Source organism: Bufo gargarizans, chromosome 2 (genome assembly GCF_014858855.1).
Source record: "Bufo gargarizans isolate SCDJY-AF-19 chromosome 2, ASM1485885v1, whole genome shotgun sequence".
Classification (NCBI taxonomy): domain Eukaryota; kingdom Metazoa; phylum Chordata; class Amphibia; order Anura; family Bufonidae; genus Bufo; species Bufo gargarizans.
The window spans coordinates 641908459-641929673 of record NC_058081.1 but is presented as its reverse complement, the minus strand read 5'-3'; the positions used below and the strand labels follow the sequence as shown (position 1 = coordinate 641929673).

The 21215-nt window shown below is 45.3% G+C and overlaps 1 protein-coding gene across 1 annotated transcript; it reads left to right on the top strand.

Moving 5' to 3' along the window:
- The first annotated feature begins 5851 nt into the window (after positions 1–5851).
- On the top strand, positions 5852–14267 carry YBX1 (Y-box binding protein 1). Its single transcript, XM_044282168.1, has 8 exons — positions 5852–6121; positions 6811–6874; positions 8903–8936; positions 10712–10801; positions 12195–12500; positions 12914–12996; positions 13429–13694; positions 13919–14267. The coding sequence occupies exons 1-7, from the start codon at positions 6022–6024 to the stop codon at positions 13661–13663; spliced, it is 912 nt and encodes a 303-aa protein (XP_044138103.1). The 5' UTR covers positions 5852–6021; the 3' UTR covers positions 13664–13694; positions 13919–14267.
- The last annotated feature ends 6948 nt before the right edge of the window (positions 14268–21215 follow it).

Sequence of the window (21215 nt, the reverse complement as noted above, 5' to 3'; positions counted from 1 at the left end):
GGATTTGAGCACGGACACGAACGTGTGAATGAGGCTTTACACAGCACAATCTGCATGTGATGCTTTCACTTGATGAATGAGCGTTCATTGGGTGATTAGCGGCACCTTTACACAGGGCAGTTGTCTGGAACGAGCATTCCTAGGACCATCCCTTCCCAATAATTGCACCGATCATCGCCATTTACTTATATACCAGGTAGTTATTGTATATGTGCATATAAGATATGATAATCCTTTAATAGTCCCACCATAGGAAAATTCACACTGTTACATTACCGTGACTGTGGATTACAGAAAAAAAATGAGTGATCTAGATATCACAGTTTATAGAATTCAGTCTCTGGATGGAATGATATCCACAGGAACCCATAGACGGTGAGTTCAGTCTATCTCCGCATGGGTCTGTGGTGTTCTGCATTTTGCGGACCGCACATCGCCAGCACTCTCATAAAAAAACGCCTTTTCTTGTCCGCCTATTTTTTTTGCGGAACGGAAGTGCGGATCCGCAAATGCGGACAGCACATTCCAGCCCCATTGAAAATGAATGGGTCTGCACCTGTTCCACAAAACTGCGGAACGGATGCGGACGTGTGAATGGACCCTAACAGCAGCAGGGAGGAATTACTTCTAATAGATCTCCTTCTCACACTTGTGGTGAAGCAGTTGGTCACTGACGGTACTGGCCAATGCTATGACCGTCTCCTGCATGGGATGGGAGTTATTCTCCAGCATGGAGATCAACTATGGTAGTTTCCTTCTCTCACCTCCCACCTGCACTGGTTCTAGTGGGCTCCCCAGGATGGAGCTGGCCTTTCTAATCAGTTTGTCAAGTCCCTTCCTTTCCTTGGTTGAGATAATGCTATCCCAGCAGGCCACTCCGAAGAAGATGGCTGATGCAAGCAGAGTTAAAAAGGCCCTAAGAAGTGTGTCCTCTGCACTCCAAGCTCTCAGCCTCCTAAGCAGGTAAAGCCTGCTGTGGCCCTTTCTGTATAGTGCGTCCATGTTATCTGCCCAGTCTAGTTTATTATTGAGGTGTACAGCCAGGTACTTATAAGTGTTGAGTATCTCAATGTTCATACCCTGGATGTCCACTGGTTTAGGAAGATGTCTGTGCTTGTGGAAATCCACCATCATCTCCTTAGTCTTCCTGGCTTTGATCCTCAGGTGGTTCTGCTGGCACCAATCCACAAATTCCTGGGTCAGTTCTCTGTATTTCATGTGATCCTCGTCTGTGATGAGGCCTACTATGGCCGAGTCATCAGAGAACTTCTGTAAGGTTGTACCTGAAGTCTGCAGGGCACAAAACAGGGTAGTGCATACAATAGACAATTGTTCACAAATCTGACTCCACAGGGTTCTACAGCAAAACTCTGTCATCCATCCTTTATATTTACAGGCGTTCAGAGGAGTCTTCATTTCACAGGTTTACAAATTAAAGACTGAGACAAAAAGAAAACTGTAACATCTTTTAATTGTGCTTTTCTCTGGCGTTCACTTGTAAACCTGCGAGATGAAGATGTCTCTGTGCCCTGAACACCTGTACGTACCCCAGCAGAAACTGAAGAAGACCTGGAAAACGTAATGCAATTATGCTGAGAATGGCAAAGTATAAACTGCTAGTGGTGCTTGGTCACTGATCACACACAAGGTGGGGCACCCTTTATTTTAGGATCTGCAGCAGGGTATACCTGGCAAGGTCACAAGCTGATATACAGGCTGCCACTCTGGCATGGTTACAGTTATACAGATGCTGGAGATCCTTCTATGGTATGTCAGGCCAAACTCTTTCAACTCGTACTTCAGACAAGGTGGTTGTTGGCTGCTGTGCATGGGAGATCCATCATACCAGACATTCTGATTGGGGGACAGATCTGGTGAAGACAGCTGCTGGACATCATGAAGAGCATGTTGTGTAGTGCAGGCAGAGTGGGGGTGGACATTATCTTGTTGGAACACTACATTTCCTGAGTCAAATAAGGCAGTAGGACTGGTTCCACAGTGTCCATGACCTACTGAAGGCTGGTCAATGTTCAATATCAGATAGGAACCACCATGTAACATATGGTGCCCCACACCATGACACCTGGTGTTGGTCCTGTGTGTCTGCACACGATGAATACTGGCAGTAGGTGCTCTCCAGCTTTCCTGTGAACTCTGATGAGGCCATCATTAGTACCAAGGCAGAACCTGCTTTCATCACTGAACACTACTGTTTGCCATTCATGCCGCCAATGGGCTCTCATGGCACCAGTGCAGGCGCTCTTGGCTATGATGAGAGGTGAGTGCCAAACAAGCTAGTGGAGCATGTGAATGCAGTCCTGCTTCAAGATGAAGGTTTCTTATGGTCTAGGCCAAGGATGGGCAAACTACGGCTCTCCAGCTGTTGTAAAACTACAAATCCCATCATGCCCTGCTGTAGGCTGATAGCTGTAGGCAGTCTGGGCAATCAGCCTACAGCAGGGCATGATGGGATTTGTAGTTTTACAACAGCTGGAGAGCCGCAGTTTGCCCATCCCTGGTCTAGGCGGTCACTGCATGGACTACCGCAGAACCAATTTGTGATCTTGATGTCATCTGTCTTAACCCTCTCTATATGTATGAGTCCCCTCTTCTGATCACTGTCGACACCACTGATGCACTACAGAAACTTCTCGTCCAACGCCTTCCAAGAGGACTCCCCAGCATAACGGGACGGATCCGTTTTGCAGCCCATAGACTTCCATTATGACAGAATGCCTCTAAAGGCATTCGTCATAGAATTGTGTTATGGTCCGTGGTAACGGAATCCATAACACAATTCACCTTTTACCAGTAAAAGAAGCGTCAGCGAATTTCAAAATATGAAATTCGCTCATCTCTAATAGCATAAAGCAGGCATCCTCAAACTGCGGCCCTCCAGCTGTTGCAAAACTACAACTCCCAGTATGCCCGAACAGCCTACACGTATCAGCCTGCAGCAGGGCATTGTGGGAGTTGTAGTTTTACAACAGCTGGAGGGCCGCAGTTTGAGGATGCCTAGCATAAAGTATATGTAATAGACAGTATTTAATATCAACATAATAATAAAACAAAACCCATAAGATAAGTAAAATATCACTGAATATGTTCCTATCAAATGTAGCAAACATATCGGAACATATTCAATGCTATTTTACTTATCATAAGGTTTTTTACGTTTCACTATTTTATTATAAGGGCGGGTTCACATCAGAGTTACGAATTCCGTTATAACATAGGTGTAAAGGAAAATAACGGAATTTGTAAGACGGAATTCAAAACAGAAACCTTTAGAGGCATTCCGTTTTGAGCCGTCATAATAGAAGTCTATGGCCAAACATAACGGATCCGTCTAGTTTCCGTTACGCAGGACGGAAAATAAAGTCCTGTTGTTATGCGGCCCATAGACCTCCATTATGAAGGATCAAAACGGAATGCCTCCAAAGGTTTCCATTTTGAATTCAGTCTTACAAATTCCGTACAATAACGGACTTCTTGATGTGAACAAGCCATTATTCTGCTGATATTAAATACTATATATTAGGCCACATTCTCACAACTGTATTTTTGGTCCGTATCTGATCCGCATTTTCTGTGGATAGGATGCGGACCTATTCATTTCAAAGTGTCTGCGAAATATGCAGACAGCACACCGTGAGACACGCATGCATGTCTGCGCCTCCTTCCAGCTCTACAGGGCTCCAGAGGTAGCTGACCGCAAGTGATTCGCTGTCTTCGTACGTCCAATAGGGCTGGATGGAGCGGCGGCGCACATGCACTCCATTCAGACAAGGTAATACGGGTCCCCGTGTTAGTGATCAGCAGGGGCCCCAGTTGTCAGACATCAGGCACTTTCTGCTATCCTGTGGTCAACCCCTTCAACCTCCCAGTGATTTTTCACTAAGAGCTCATGCACCCGAGCGTATTTTCTTTCTGTGTCCATTCCATTTTGCGGACCGTATGCTGAACCATTAAAAAAAAAAGTTACTCTGATTATTAAGGATAGGACTGTTCTATTTGGGGCCAGCTGTTCTGTTCTGCAAAATACATAATGCACACGGAGGTCATCTGTATTTTTTGCGGATCTGTTTTTTGAGGACTGCAAAATACATCCGGTCATGTGCATGACGCCTAAGGCCAAGTTCACACTTCAGTGTTTGAATGAGTTATTTCCATCAGTTATTGTGACTGAGATACTGTATAATGGAGAGATCTGCACCTGTTCCGTGTGCCGACCATGCCCATATTGCGGCCCACAAACAGCAGGTCCGCTATATACGGGCACCATATCTCAGATGTGGACCCATTCACTTAAATGAGTCTGGAAGCTTCTGTGGTATTTCAGTCCATCCCTCCGCAACACAAAAATATAGAACATGCTCTATTTTTTTGCAGTGTGGATGGATCCCAGACCCATTCAACTTGAACGTGGTCCGCATCCTTCAGCGCAGGCCACACGGACGGTGCCTGTGCATTGTGCGGTCCCCAATGGACGGGAGGCGCATGTTCATGTGCATGAGCCCTAACTGATGGAAATAACTGAAGTGTGAACTCAACCTTAGGCCTCTCTTGCACACGTCCGTATGGCTTTTTCAATATTTTGCGGTCCGCAAAAAATACGGATGACGTCCGTGCGCATTCCGTTCTTTTGCGGAACAGCTGGCCCCCGATAGAACAGTCCTATCCTTGTCCGTTATGCAGACAATAATAAGACATGTTCTATCTTTGAATGGAACGAAAACTGAAGGAATATGGAGAACCTTCAGTTTTTTTTTGCGGCTCCATTGAAATGAATGGTTCCGTATACCGTCCATATATGGAACGCAAAAAAACGGAAAAAAAAAATAAACGTTTGTGTGCAAGAGGCCTTAAGCTTCATGCATACTACCGTAGTTTCGGTCCACATTCATTTCAATGGGACCGCAAAAGATGCGAACAGCACTCCGTGTGCCGTCTGCATCCGTTGCTCCGTTCCGTGGAACGCAAAAAATCTGAATAAGTCCTATTCTTGTCTGTTTTATGGACAATAGGCATTTCTATAATGGGCGACCCGTTACGCAAATTGCGGAATGCACACGGCTGGGATCCGGATTGCGAAACCCAGCGCGGTGGTGTGCACGTAGCCCGAGATGCTGTGGACAACGTTATATGAGATTTCTGTTCCCTGTGGGTTTTCCAGCAGCGGAAATTGACGTCCTGACAATGGCAGGCGGTGGGGGCAGCCGGACCCCAGAACCAGGATCTGGGAAGGTGGCTGCATTCTGCCCCACCCCCACTGAATGTACTGGTTTCCATGAGGACTATACAGTGTAGTATATGTGTGTAGTAAACAGCAGTCATCATGAGAGGGAAAAAAAAAAAAACTATGAAATCCATGCGGCCCGAGATGTCGTCATGTTTTACTATATAAACAAGCAGCGCGGAGAGCACGGCAGTGTGAACAGGGGCAGACTTGTCAGCAATGTGTACGCTGTCATTCATAATAACCGTATCGTGTCCGTGTAAAGGGCATGAATGAGGTTTCATACACAGTGAAAATGGTGCTCCCCGGGACCGCACTGGGCACGCTGTCCTCCCCTCCCCCTCCTCAGCACACTGCGTTAGTATTCTGAGCAGCTATGGTGCCGTCTGAGGCCACGGTCGAGACTAATCCCGCCAATCCTCTGACTGACACATTTGCCACCCAATAGCGGCCATCCGCGAAAACCTCCAGCCAATCACAAGACGCCACTGCGAGACCGGCATTCCCGTCAGCCTATCAGCTTGAGCGCTCTGGACTGACGAGCCCCTGCGCCAATGGGAGCGCGCGGGGGGCGGGCAGTCTGCGATGATTAACCCGTCTGTAACGTCATTTTGGGCAGTTCGATCGGTAGCGGGAGCGGAGAGCGGACAGCAGGGAGCTCGAAGGCAACAGCCCCCCACCGCCGGCCTAAGTTACCATCAACACCCGGGGTCAAGTTAACAGCGAGCCGCCGCCGGCCCGAGTCACCACCTCTGAAGGGAACCACAACCATTTATAACACCATGAGCAGCGACGTCGAAACTCAACAGCAGCAGCCAGCCGCCCTGGAGAGCAAGTCAAGCCCGGAACCGGCGGCCACTGTGGGGGAGAAGAAGGTCATCGGTGAGTGTAGTGGGCAGGCGGCCGGGCGGCGGCTGCAGTCGGTTCAACTGTCTGGTGTGAAATGCTTGCCACGCGTTGTGAGTGGCGGCTCCCCCCTCCCTCCTCCGCCCGCCTCACGGCCGTGACGTCACCGTTTCCTGGGGCCTTCAAAATGTCCGCTGTCTGCGTGCGGCCTACTCGTCCCTTCCCGGAGCCTTTGTGTCCCGAGCCGCCCGCATCGCCTCTTCCCCCAGGGTGTAGAGCCGGGGAGCCGCGCTCCTGTCTGCCCGGGGCTGCCTCCGTGTGCGTGCTTCCGGAGCGGCAGCCGGGTGGTGGCTTGGCTCGGCTCCAGCCACGTGGTGGCGGACTGGTACTTTCTGCTGCTGCCCTTCCGTGGTCTATAGGCCTATTACCGCCACCCCAGCAGGTTATCACTTGTACCGCTAACCATTGATATCTTCCCCGTCCTCTCCTAGTGATCCCAGCTTGGGCTGTATTCACACATTGCAGTTAAACATAGCTTTGCAATATTTATTCTTTTTTTTATTAATATAATACAGTTGTAGTGCACTATGGCTTCTGTGATATGCCAATCTTAGATCACGGTAGACTCTGCCCTCATCAGACAAGCGTCAGCTCTGCTGCTCATAGGTGCGGACCAACCGATTGAATTTATATATTAATTTTATTTATTTTTTCTCCTTTGGCAGCAACCAAGGTTTTGGGCACCGTCAAATGGTTTAATGTGCGTAATGGATATGGCTTCATTAACAGGTGAGTGTTTACTATCTTGCTGATACTTTGTATCCTGACTCAATGCAACACAGTGCTGACCTTGGTAAACAGCGTGGAGCGTTGCCAGTTCATGCTGGGTCCTGATGGCTAGCAGTGATTGAACACATGGTGCTGAGTGACGGCGGCAGGTGCCCCTCGGTGATCCTGTCTATTAGCTACAGGGGTCAGTGACCTCCAGCACTCTAGACGTTGTGAAATTACAACCCCCAGCGTGTAACTTTGCTTGGCTGTTTTGGGAAATCCTGTAGATGTGAATGGGGCATACTGGGAGTTGTAGTGCCAGAACTGCTGGATAGGGATGAGCAGAGTCAACTTCGGATGAAACATCCAAAATCAATTTACTTAAGACTTTGTTAGAATACTGTAAGGAGCAGTATTGGGGTCCATTCACACATCTGTAGTGTATAGCAGATCTGCAATAAACCCGGCCAGCAGGCCCCATAGAAATGCCTATTTTCCCCTATTGCGAACAAGAATAGGGCAAGCTCTTATTTTTTTTTTTTCCGGAGATGTGGACAACACACTGTGCTGTCCCCATCCATTCTGTCCCGGTAGAGAATGGGTCCTCATTGCAGAACGGATGCCGACCCATTATTACGGACATGTGAATGGATGTATTGGCTCCTATGCGCTGAAGTTATTACTTTGTGAAGTCTTGCAAGACTTTGCGTAACTTCAGAAACTAACTTCTACTGTAAAAACTAGAGGTGGGGCGACGAATCTCTTGATTTTTGCTGGATTCGTGGACTCGAATCCCAATGTAATTTGCAAAATTCGAATCCTGCTGTGACTTCACATCCCCGCGCCTCCCAAAACGCCTATTTCCCTACCCTTGAACTGTATTGGCGAATACTTTGTTAAAAAAAAAAAAAGAATATTGAGTTGGGATCACTTACACCGTTCCACAATTATGTACAGGATTCGAGAACTGATTCGAAAAGAATGGCTTCCCACCTCTAGTAAAAACCTTTCACTGAACTTGGGTTTGGTTCAAAGCTACCACTTGAAACAAAGTTCGGTAAAATGTTTTTAACAGTAGACATTTCTGAAGTTAGTTTGCTGAGTCTCCCGAGACTACTTAAAGTAATAGATTTGGCTCATAAGAGCCAATATATTCTAAGGGCTCATTCACACCACCGTACCGTTTTGCGGTCCGCAAAAACCAGTTGCCGCCCATGTGCCTTCTGCACTATTGGCATGAAACAGGTTGTTAGAACCGGTCAATCGCCTTCCTAAGGCGCCCAATGGGATGTCCGTTAATACAGGGTGCCCTGCTGTCTGTTGCTGAGCGCCTCCTTCCCAGTCATAATCGCCGCCTTCCTCAGCCTCTGCTAGATCCGGCGCCTGCGCACTATGCTCAGCCTGATGCGCTGTGGACTCCTGGCAGCGGCTTCGTTGAGTGAAGTGCGCATGCGCCTGGGCGGGCACCCTGTATTAAGTGACGTCCCCTTGGGCACCTTAGGTAGGCGATTGACAGGTTATAAAAACCTGTTTTATGTGCTAATAGAGCCACAGGCAGATTTAATAAGTACAGTTTTGGATTCATGTTTGTATGGACCTGGCCATATGTTTAGGTTAGGGCTAAAATATCATGGCAGAATCCCTTTAAGAAGTTGTGAATCAACTTGGGATGTTTCACCAGAAGTCGATTTGCTCATCCCTACTGCTGGAGTGTTGAAGGTTGCTGCCCCCTGGCATTGTATACGGTCATTATTACTGTCCTGAATGTTCTCTGCGTCCTACTGGTCTCTGCACCAAAATGAAATCTGACTGCTCAAAGCTGCTATATATTGTATGGTGAATGTGCAGGCGTTGATCCTGCCTGCTCCATGCCCGCACCAAGCCACCATTTAGAAGGCTGGTGGGGGCAGTGTAAATGTCAGTAAAGGTTAAATAGCTAAACAGGCCGTTATTTGACTCTTTAATGTGGAAGAGGCATAGGGGTAACGATGTATAAAACATTTTTAATGAAGAAGCCTTTTATGAACTTATATTTTTCTCCTCCAGGAATGACACCAAGGAAGATGTGTTTGTACACCAGGTGAGGACATTATTTTTTTATTTCTCCTGAATGATTTATTTGTAGTGTGGAAAGCTATGACTAGTTTTTCATCCAAAGTCGCTTCACTTAAAACTTTGGAACAACACTGTACAGAGATCAGTCTCTGTACATTGATAGAATGTATGGGCTCTAATGAGCCAAAGTAAGTTTTACAAAATGGCACGTGACTGAGTAACTTCGGTAACTGATTTTTGATAAAGTGGAAAACTTTATATCTAACTCTGTTCCAACTAGTACCTCAGAACCAAAGCTGTGGTTTTCCACTTTCAAAATCAACTTCCAAAGTTACTCAGCTGCGTCAAGTGTCATTTTGCAAACTAACTTTGGCTCATACATTCTAAGACTGCATGGAGACAACAATTTTTATTTTATTTTTTGGGGGGGTGATGGTAATTTTAACTTGCCCAAGTTGACTTCAGTGCAACCTGACAACATGGCACTTCTAGATTTAAAGAAGTCCTCTGCAGCTGGAATGTGAGGCCTTAGGTGTAACATTTTCACCAAAATTCTGGCCTATGATACTTTCCGAGTAAGCCAGACAGTATGTGGTATACAATCGCTGCATTCATCTGGTGTGAGCCCCTGTGTTAAATCTGGTGGTATTTGTCTTAAAGGGGTTGTCCGTGTTCAGAGCTGAACACGGACATACCGCCATTTTCACCCCAGCAGCCCCCCTGACAGGAGCATCGGAGCAGTTCATGCTCTAATGCTCTCCTTTACCCTGTGCTAAATCGTGCAGGACAAAGGGTTTTTTTTTTTTGTTTTTTTTTTTATAAGACCCGGGCTGCCAGAAAGCATGGTGACATCACCGGCACTGGGTGGGGTTTAGCGCTGCCCTAGCCAGTAAAACACCCAGCAGTGTTCTCTTGAAAACAGGGCAAGGGAGCGCATCTGAGCATGAGATGCTCCAATGCTAGCCTCAGGGGGGCTCTGAACCCAGACAACCCCTTTAAAGGGAACCTGTTACCATGAAATGCAGCGCAGTCTGCAGGCGGTGTTAGAGCAGTAAGAGCTGAGCAGACTAATGTCGGAAAAGATTCGGGGGAAAACCTGTAAGGCTACTTTCACATGTGCGCTTTGCATTCTGGTTATATGATCCGGCAGATCACAAAACTGGTGCGAAACGCTTCAGTTTGATTTGATGCTTCTGTTCCATTCAGATGCGATTGTATTATTTTAAAACTGGCACCATTGACTTGCATGGTTTTTGGTGCCAGTTTAAGTTTCTTCAGTTTCACAGAACTGACACAAATCACAGGTTGCAGCATTTTTGTGTCCAGTCAAGAAAAACAAAGGAAGGCATCTTGATCTGGTTTGTCCCCATTGAAAATTAATGGGGGCAAAATATCAATCTGCTCAGCTCCTCTTGCACTAGAACATGCCTGCAGGTTGCACAGGTCTTACAGGATTATTTCATCTGTCATATTGTCTACTGCAGTACAGGGCCATTGCTGCCTTTTTAAGGGGTTATCCAATGTCTTAAACAGGCCTCTTGCAGGTAATATACTTGCCCTGCTCCTCGACCACTGGGGGGCTGTTTATGATATTGGATAAGCCCTCAGTTTATAAATGGTAGGACCACAATATTCTCTAGAAATTATGTTTGCCTGAAGTGCCCTTTGTCAGTAATTTTGTCCTTATTGTGCTTGGGGTGACTCTGCAGCTAAGTCTGGATGTGTTAACTAACCCTAATGGTGGAATTTGTCCTCTATTGAGATTTCTTGATTCTGAAATTTTTTCTTTTTGCTTTCCAGACTGCCATTAAGAAGAACAACCCAAGGAAGTATCTTCGCAGTGTGGGAGATGGGGAGACTGTAGAGTTTGATGTAGTGGAGGGAGAGAAGGTAGGTGTATCTGGGGTATGACGTGTTAGCATGTTCTTTTAGTGAAGATGACCCCTGTTAATATGCTCTTGGGGCATGGACATCATGGAGGAACATTTCCTGTGGCGAATGCAAGTGACCATGAAATACTAAAAACAAAACTTTGCAATGGTCACTGCAGGGGAAATGCTTGGCTGGTGTTGGTTTGCCCCAGCAAAACTAGCTGTTTACTAGGAGATACAGGTGATCATGTCATCCTAGGGCCTGCTCTGCAAAAGCAGATGCCTTTGATGGAAGAGCCCCCTTAACAGCTGTTTGGCCTTTGCGTAAATGACTTAACAGTTCAGCCTGAGCAGAGCTTGGCAGCATCCTGAGGGGTGGGCTTCTTTAACCTCATCTTATAATCAGTGGCAGCTAGAGATATGGGCCTGGTCTTGTTTAAAAGCTGAAAGTCTAAGTGTTAAAACAAGTCTACAGTGGCAGCTGAAAGTGAAAGCTGATTTCAGCTCTGACCAATGTATTGGCGAGTGCTGTAATTCTGGGCTTGTTTAAAAGCTTAGATTGCCAGCTTTCTCATTTTTGTTTTGATTTAAAGGGAAGGCTGTCAAATAAGATCACCTGCTCAGCTATTGAGATCAGAGCAGAGATTAAAGGGGTTGTCTCACTTCAGTAGCTGGTATTTATCATGTGGAGAAAGTTAAAACAAGGCACTTACTAATGTATTGTGATTGCCATATTGCTTCCTTTGCTGGCTGGATTCCTTCTATTACATGATACACTGCTCACTTCCATGGTTACAGACCACCCTGCAATCAAGCAGTTGTAGACTGGTGCTTTATAGTGTGCAAGCACTACCACGTGTGCTCCTATGGTCCCAGCCACCGGAGGCTGATGCTTTTTTCCTATATTGTGCAAGCACTACCACTGGATTGCAGGGTGGTCTGTAACCATGGAAATGAGCAGTGTATAATGGAAAAATGAATCCAGCCAGTAAAGGAAGAAATATGGACACAATAAATTAGTGCCTTGTATTAACATTCTCTACCTGATGCCACTTACTTGAGGCAACCCCTTTTATCTCTGCTCTGAGCTCAATAGCTGAGCAGGTGATCTTATTTGACAGCCTTACCTTAAGTTTGCATTCATGGTCAGCTGTTGACCACCCTATTGGCTACTGAGCAGAGATTGTAATAAACAAAATGCTGAACAGTTTCACAAACAGAATTTTCTCAGTCCTAAATGCAGAGTAATCTGCAGGAGGCAAACTACATTCCCCTCTAAGCCAACAATTGAGTTTTGAAGACATTTCCTAGAGGACTTGCATCATTTGAGTAATTTACTTGGTGGTTTTCAGAGAAATCTATAGGTGCCGCTTCTTCCCCCAAATTAACTAATGGCTGGTCTGTGTCCACAGGGTGCCGAGGCAGCCAATGTAACTGGTCCTGGTGGTGTTCCAGTCCAAGGCAGCAAATATGCAGCAGATCGCAATCATTATAGGCGCTATCCACGTCGCAGAGGTCCTCCACGTAATTACCAGCAAAACTACCAGAACAGCGAAAGTGGAGAGAAGCCAGAGGAAATTGAGACTGTGACAGAAGGAGAGGGTGCTGACCAGCAACGCCCTTACCGGAGGCGTCGTTATCCTCCATTCTACTCAAGAAGACCGTATGGGCGCAGACCACAGTATAATAATAACCCAGTACAGGGTGAACTAGTTGAGGTAAGCGTTCATGGAGGTTTATTGCACTTTATAATTAGCTTGCCCAGGCCATTAATATTAGGTTTGTGGGGGTGAGACTCCTGCCACCCCCCATGTTACAGTGATGCTTGGTACTACAAGTAGTTGTCGTTTTTATTTTTTCCTTCAATAGTACCGCTTAGCTGCTACAAAATGTAGAACAGTATCCTTGGGAGTGAGAAGGTGACTGCCCACCAGGACACCGCAGCTTCTGGGCACTTGCTGATCAGTTTGCAGTCGCAGCTTCTGGGCACTTGCTGATCAGTTGTTTGCAGTCAGACCCTCACTGCTCTAATATTGCTAACTTAGACTAAAGTAATTAATATTCAGGTTTTTTTCTCCTTTACTTTTCTAGAAATTGTTTCAAATTTGTACTTTCACTTTTTTTTTGTTAGGGAGAAGGCCAAGGTACAGGTGAGCAAGGCAGACCAGTAAGGCCGAACATGTACAGCCGAGGCTTCAGACCACGATTTCGCAGGTATGTGTATGGAGCTGTCTTCCCAAATGAAATAAGAGGTGGCAATGACTGGAATACGGTCTCTTGTGCTAGTTTCAGACGGGAGGCATGATTTTTCCCTGCTGAGCTCTGCTCTTGTAACAATAACACATGGAATCATAATTTAGAATGCTGCTTGCTTTTGCTTGACATCAGCTGTAATGATTTTGTACTGACAGCATTATGGCAGTACAGATCATTACAGCTGATGTTTGGCAGGGGCACACAGCATTATAAACTATAATGCCATGAGGTCTTGTTACAAAAGCAGAGTTTAGGATGGGGCATCGCACCCCTGCAGAAGCCTTTCTCGCAGTTAACCCTTGTCTGAAACTTTGTGAAATGTTTAAATATAATCGTGTCAAATGCCACTTTAATGGCTATATTCATGGTTATTTCATACACGTCTTGTAGGGGACCTCTTCGTCAGAGACAACCAAGAGATGATGGAAATGAAGAAGATAAAGAAAATCAAGGGGATGCAACTCAGAGTGAGCAGCCACCTCAACGACGGTACCGCCGTAACTTTAACTACAGACGCAGACGCCCAGAAAACCCTAAACCACAAGATGGTAAAGAGACCAAGGCAGCCGAAACATCAGCAGAAAACACGTCCGCTCCCGAGGCTGAGCAGGGCGGGGCTGAGTAAATACCGGCTTACCACCTCTACCACCATCCGGGTTAGTGTCTAAGCCTGAGCACAACTTTATCTTAATTGCACAATTTTTTTTTTTTTCTTATAATGTATTTTGTTACATCCTGCAGGGATTCTTATTTTCCCAGTGCTTGTAATATATGAAGTGCTAAACTCTACTTTTTGCACCTTGACATGTATAAATAAAAACTTGCATTACATTTTTTTTAGTATAAAATGAATGTTAAGCAACTTGTGTTTTCATTACAGTTTTGTCATCATAAAGTCAAGATTGAAATTCCAGCAATAAGAAATTGAACAAAGAATTGGAACTGAAGACCTTAAGTGCTTGCTTTTTGCTGTTGACCAGATAATGTCATCCTGCATGGTTTCTTGCAGCGATGTTTTTATTTTTTATCTAAAATCTCCTTTTGGGAATGACAAGTTTTTTAAAAGCATATTTTTTCGCAATCTTACCTGCAAAAGGTTTTTAAATTGTTTATCTGGTCAAGCCAAGATTTTTAAGAACCTCATTTTTAATTTGTAATAAACGTACACCTGATTTTATTTTAAACAGTCAACAAACTGCAAGCATCTATTAATAAAGGTCTCAAAGTATCTTTTGTGTGACTGTTTTGTGGTCTGGACACAAATGCATGGTCCGCCTGTTACGGCGCCCTTGCTGGTTACGGTTGGCCAAACCTGCTATTTTCATAGGTACTGACTGACAATCTACTATGTTCAGGGAACTGTTTTCCTCAACAGATTATGTTGATATATTAGGGGTGTCGCATTTCAACTACTACACCCCCAGTCTAATTTTCCCAGGTAGAAGTCAGGTGTCTGGCAGCAGCTTTTTCTCTCCACATTAAAATACACCCTGTCATACATGGGGATTGCTGTTGTCTGACAACCTATGGAAGGTGAATTGGTTGCTTTATGCAGGGAGGCAGAAGACATTATGTATCAATTATTAGGCTTGTCACAAAGGTAGGGGGTTTGCAGGTGTCTTTGTAGTAAAAAGAGAAAATATCTGCAAGTGCCTATTCCATGTGTGCAGTAATGGGACATGCAGTACTTTACTCTTGGGCTGGGCAATTAATCAAATTAACTTGCTTAATGGAACTAGCATGTGTCCGAACAAGTTATTAGCCTGCCACTGTACCCTGTGGTAAACTTTTGATTTTCAGTTGCTGTTGGTTATGTCCTGCATCAGAGCCTTTCTTAGGCTACTTTTACACTGGCATTTCTGGGTCCGCTTGTGTGATCTGTTCCAGGGCTCACAAGTGGCCCAAAAAACAGGACAGTTCAGCCCCAGTGCATTCTGAATGGATAAGGATCTGTTCACAATGCATCAATAAATTTTTTTTTTTTTTTTTGCTGTCACTAAACGCAGTTTGCAGAATTTTGGTGAGTCTGGCTATGCGGAGCTTAACAGATCAGTCTAGACTTGGAATGTAAGTCAATGGAGACAGATCTGTTTTTTTTCACTGACACAATATGGTGCAATTGAAAACAGATCCTTCCCCTATTGACTCGGTGTAAGTCAAGACGGATCTGTTTTGACTTTTTTTTTTTTTATATGAATAATTCAAACTGATCTGTTTGCAACAGATCTAAGCTTTTGCATTATTTGTGCGGATCCGTCTGTGCAGATACAAGATGGATCTGCAGAAACCGCGAGTGAAAGTAGCCTAATGTAGGACAGACAAGTGTCATTGGTATGATCAAGTTGTGTGATATCTAGTGTCACATGATCTGTCGGGACACAGCTCACTGTCCTAAGGCATGATGGGGAAGTAGAATTCATGCATGGGGATAAGAGATGCAAATGAAGTAGATTTTAGGTCTTAGATTTTCTTAAAGTAATTGAATACACTTTAGTGTAAAAAGTAGTGTGCCCTTTAATGCTGGTACATGCATGTGTCCTAGAATTGGATACAGTTTTATGTAGTTTAGGACAGTGTTTCCCAACCAGTGTGCCTCCAGCTGTTGCAAAACCAACTCCCAGCATGCCTGGACAGCCTCTGGCTGTGCAGGCATGCTGGGAGTTGTAGTTTTGCAACAGCTGGAGGCACACTGGTTTAGGAAACTCTTCGGCTAATAGGGGTTTTCAGAGTTATCCCAAATTCCTGAAAACAAAGTGTCCTGCTCTCTGAGATCATGTTGGGTGGCCATGCACTGATCAGGGGAGAATCGCTGTGCACACCTGCATCAGGCTCCTGGGCTTTCTGCTGCAGGTTGCACAAAATACTAGGCCTCACAGATCGGGACGAGGCATCCATACTGTAACTATCTTTCGGCCTAGGTGTTAAACCTTTTTGTTTCCTCTTTAGTTGTGTTAGGACAGAAGGGTTTCCGGATGTGATTTATTTTGGTCTGAAAACATACCATAAAATTTGCGATGAGCTGGGTCAAAGTATTACTGTTGCATTGGGGCAACAAGTCAATACATATTTCGCTTGCTGCGATTACCAGTAGACCGTTGGCCTATAGTATTTAACTCAGAATAGGCACCTGTTTGGATGCCCTCAAAGTGCCAATCAGCCTGGCTGTAAACCAATCTAATGTCTCCAAGAATATCTGTCAATACTTGTAAAGTCTAGATGAGCATGTACTGCATTACCCTGGTCCCAAATCCCTGCTTATATCCTCAGAGAAGATAATCTCATTACACCTATGTACTGAATAAAGGAAAGACTTGTCTAGATCTACAGTGACAATTACTGCTAAGTGAATTATCTCTATATGAAACGGGGTAAGCAGTGTACCACGTGTGTCCTCGCTATGGCTACGTCCGTAGTGTAAAGCAGATCTGCAATACACAGGGCCGGCACCCCTATAGAAATGCCTATTCTTGTCTGCTATTGCAAACAAGAATAGGACTTTATTTTTTTGGAGCCGTGGACCAGAGATGCGGACAGCACAATGTGTGCTGTCCCTATTGCGAATGAATGGGTCCGCAGTACTGCAGAATGGGTGCGGACCCATTCTACGGATGTGTGAATGGACCCAAAGACTAATGATCTAGGATGGCTGAAGTGCTGAACAGGCTGGTGCCACAATGTTTGTCACCCAAAAAGAGCAGTAACCCCGGCTCAATCATGTGCTTGCATCTTTAGAGCTGTTGGCAGATGCTAATATAGCCATTAAAATATTCCCACGTCACACCCAGTGAGGGATGGGTTTACAATCCTTTCACACAAGATTTGTGAGCCAAAACTGGGAGTGGAAAGATTTGCTCCTCAAGATTTATTTTCTCCTTTTTGACCCACTCCTAGTTTAGACTTAAAATTACTGCCATGTAAAAGTGGCTTTGGTCCACTTACTCGGGTAAGGCTTCTTTCATACTGCCGATGTCTTCCGTTCTGGCAGCATTCCATATTGTGATCAAACTGTCTCCAAAAAAAATGGATCTAGCACTGAAAACAATGTAAGTCAATGGTGTTTTGTTTTTGCCTAAAAAAAAACATCCGTCACCCATTGACTGTCAATGTATTTAGTGATGGATCTGTTTTGATTTCACACAGCCGCATCCTAACGGAATGGATCTGTTTAATTCTGGTTTTAAGATCGTCTGCCGGATCTTAATACCAGAATTAACAACGTAAGTGTGAAAGTAGCCTAAATCCACACGAAAATCCATAATCTGCTTGTGTTACTGGAGTATGGAATTGTAGGTTCACTCATTGCAGTTTGTGGTGGATTTGAAAATCTGCAGTAGATGTTTTGTTAAAGCCCAGTTCACATACATTGTACTTCGCTGTGTCATTTCAGTGTGGCTTTATAACCCATGCCCTTGGCTGTAGCCTATCTTCAGGCTGCCAAAAATGGATTAAGCCAAGTTCACTTCACTGTTTAGCTTTTCATTCTGATCTGTCAGAAGACCAGGAAAATAAAAAAGGATCTGTTATTTTGAGCAACATATATGATCACTTTGTGTTTACTTCCATCAGAGATTACTTATTTTGCTAAAAGTACTTTTTTTTTTTCTCCCCCCCCCCCCTCTCTAGAACTGATCTCTGACGTAAGTGAAACAAACTGATCATGCACAAAATAACTAGGGATGAGCGAACCTGAACTTCACATTCCGTTTTGATCCGTCATTCTAGAAATCTATGAAATAGCTTAGCAGATCCGTCTGGTTTCCCTTATACTGGACTTAGATTTCCATCCTGCATAACGGAAACCAGATGGATCCGTTCTGCTCGCCCATAGACTTCCGTGTACAAATTCCGTTATAACGGAATTCCTACACCACCTGAACCTGTAACGTTTGGGTACCCTCATCCCTAAAAATAACAGATCTGTGTTTTTGTTCTTTTCTGTTCTTCTGACAGATCAGAAGAGCAAAGCTGTGATGTGAACTGTGCCTTGGGTGCTCATGCACATGAATGTTTATATATATATATTTTTTTTTTTTTGCAGGTCTGATGTGAACCTATTCACTTCAATGGGGCCGCAAAAGATGATGCCAGGACACATGTGCTGTCCGCATCCTTGTCCATTCTGTGGCACCTGCAAAAATATAGAACATGCCCTATTCTAGGTCCGCATTACCTGTTGTTCCTCTTGTGGATTAGGCGCACAGATGTGTGCGTGGCTCTATTGAAATGGATAGGCCAGGGTGCTATCCGTAAAAAAAAAAAAAGTTTGCATACTGAAGTAAAATACTGTTGTGCAGGAGCCCCATATGTCATATTTGGAACCACATCTGGATTTTGGTCTGAATGGCATGAGTAGTGAATACCAGCAAAGGCCTCATCTGCAGAGCAGCATTTGTGAGCCAGCAGCAGAGCAAGTCGGGTGGAAACATTAGCACCCCTTCTATGCTGTGGCTCCCAACCCGGCGTTGGATTGCAAATACTGGTGTAAAATGCTGTCATGTGAGAGGATCTGTTTTCTGGGCGCGCATAAGTAGACATTGTGGTCATGAGTTTAAAGGGGTATTCTGATTTTATGAATCGATCAGTGAGGATCCCAGCGCTGGGACCCCAACTGATCACCTGAACCATGGCCGCCCCCCCCCCCCCCCCCCCCGAATTGAACAGTGTGGCAGGTCAGGTGTACGCTCAGTCTCCCCATTCATTTCTACTGGAGAACAGCATCGGCTATCTATTGAACTCCCATAGAAATGAAAGGGTCCCGATCACATGATTGGTGGGGTCCTAGCAGTAGGGCCCCTGCTGATCTAATAGGGGATAACTTCATATAACCGTAATTGCCCTTTATTGATTGAAAAGCATTAGAGATCCAGGCTACTCCAAGACCCCCATAGTTCTACTGACCCTAATCTAGATCAATACCCCAGCTGCATTATGAAAGCGGCCTTTCTGTGTACTGCTAACCTATTGGGGCGTCTTCACATGCTGCAGATTTTGTGGAAGAAAATTCCGCAACTGAAAATTCATATGAATTGGGCAGAAAGCACATGGATTTTCAGTCGCGGATTTGTCTGCCACAAAATCTGTGGCGTGAGAAGACGCCCTTAAACAGTTCTGTCTGCACGATGTTGTCGGCCCTTACTCGGTTTTCATAGGCAGCTGCTCCGTTTTGGATCTAGACTAGGTTTCCTACAGTGGAACCTGTACACGTGCAGCAGGAACACTGATTAATAACCATCTAGTACACAGTTCTACTTAGGCTACTTTCACACCTGCGTTAGGTGCGGATCCGTCTGGTATCTGCACAGACGGATCCGCACTTATGATGCAAACCATTGTATCCGTTCAGAACGGATCCGTTTGAATTATGAAGGACAAAGTCAAAACGGATCCGTCCTGACTTACATTGACAGTCAATGGGGGACGGATCCGTTTTCAATTGCACCATATTGTGTCAGTGAAAACGGATCCGCCCCCATTGACTTACATTGTAAGTCAGGGCGGATCCGTTTGGCTCCGCATCGCCAGACGGACACCAAAACGCCGCAAGCAATGTTTTGGTGTCCACATCCAGAGCGAAATGGAGGCAAACTGATGCATTCTGAAAGGATCCTTATCCATTCAGAATGCATTGGGGCTGAGGTGATCCGTTTTAAACAGTTTGTGAGATCCCTGAAACGGATCTCACAAACGGAATTCAAAACGCCAGTGTTAAAGTATTTGCCACGTATCCCATGGTAGAAACCGCTGTGTTTTCTGCCATGGTTTTTCACTTTGAATGCTGCAGTCCTGCTCTTGGTTTAGTTCCATTGAATGAAGCTAAACCACAAACGGGCTCCTGCTGCGGCTTTCTGAGGTGTCTGCAGTAACCGCGCCAAGAATGGATTTGTACATTCTTGGCGCAGTCAGGAAAACTGCATGTGAAAATCCTCAGCTGCATGCACTGCGGCGTGGCCTCCCATTGAAAGCAATGGGAAGCAGATTCAGATGTTTTCAGTTCTAGTGTTTGAAACCAAAATCAGACGTGGATCATGTAAGGAGAGGAAGTATAAAGGACGGATGTGACAGCTTTATTATCATCATTATTATTATTATTATTTTCCATCCACTCCTGGTTTTGGCTTAAAATGCATCAAAAACCTGAACATGTCTGCACCTATACAGACACAACTACAAAACACATGGGGGTCATTTACTAAACAAAAATACGCCAATATTAGTTGTATTCGTGGTGCAAAGGTTCTTTGCGGCGCAATCTGCAACTTTTCCCCGCTCACGCCAAGTCTAAAAATAAATTGTGGGCATGGAGTAGAAAACGGTCAAGATTTAAAGGGTTTCTACTATCAGAATTACGGTTATGTAGCTGACTTACATTAGCGATGTGCTAATGCCCGCACTATATAACAGTGTGTTTTTTACCTTTCTCCCTTCTGATAAAATACACACTTTTATAATATGCTAATGAGCCTCTAGGTGCTATGTGGGCGTAGATTCAGCACCTAGAGGCGCCGTCTACTCACCCTTTATCCCGCCCAGGTCCTCCGTTGTGCCCGCCACGCTCCTCTTGATTGATGTCCAAGTTCCAAGCATCGTTGAGGCGCAGTGAGTGAAGGCCGCTCTCCTGGTGCCGGCTTCCTCACTGTGACGTATTTGGCGCAGGCGCAGTGAGGAAGCCAGCACCAGGAGCGCAGCCTTCACTGCCTGCGCCGAATACAGAAGTGAATGGCGCAGGCACGGGATTTCCTCAATGATTCTGCGAACAGTGACATCAGTCAAGAGGAGCGGGGCGGGATAAAGGGTGAGTAGACGGAGCCTCTAGGTCAGTTAGGGCGAACCTTTTACAGACCGAGTGCTCAAACTGCAACCCAAAACACATTTATCTCAAAGTGTCAACACGCACTTTAACCTGAATGCCTATATAGTATATCTTCCATGTACTTTATCATGTAGCTGTAATAGCCTTCCTACATTCAGTGCGCTGCCTGTGCTGTTCATAGTGAGCCCTGCGCTGATGAATGGCAGGAAAAGTCTAAGGCATACTGGTACACCGTACCAGGGAGCGGGTGCCCACAGAGAGGGCTTTGAGTGCCACCTCTGGCACCCGTGCCATAGGTTCGCCACCACTGCTCTAGGTGCTGAATCTACGCCCACATAGCACCTAGAGGCTCATTAGCATATTATAC

Coding starts and splice junctions, on each gene's coding strand:
- YBX1 (XM_044282168.1), top strand. CDS start 6,022: ATGAGCAGCGACGTCGAAACTCAACAGCAGCAGCCAGCCGCCCTGGAG. Junction 6,875..8,902: donor GGATATGGCTTCATTAACAG/GTGAGTGTTTAC, acceptor TTTCTCCTCCAG/GAATGACACCAAGGAAGATG. Junction 10,802..12,194: donor ATGTAGTGGAGGGAGAGAAG/GTAGGTGTATCT, acceptor CTGTGTCCACAG/GGTGCCGAGGCAGCCAATGT.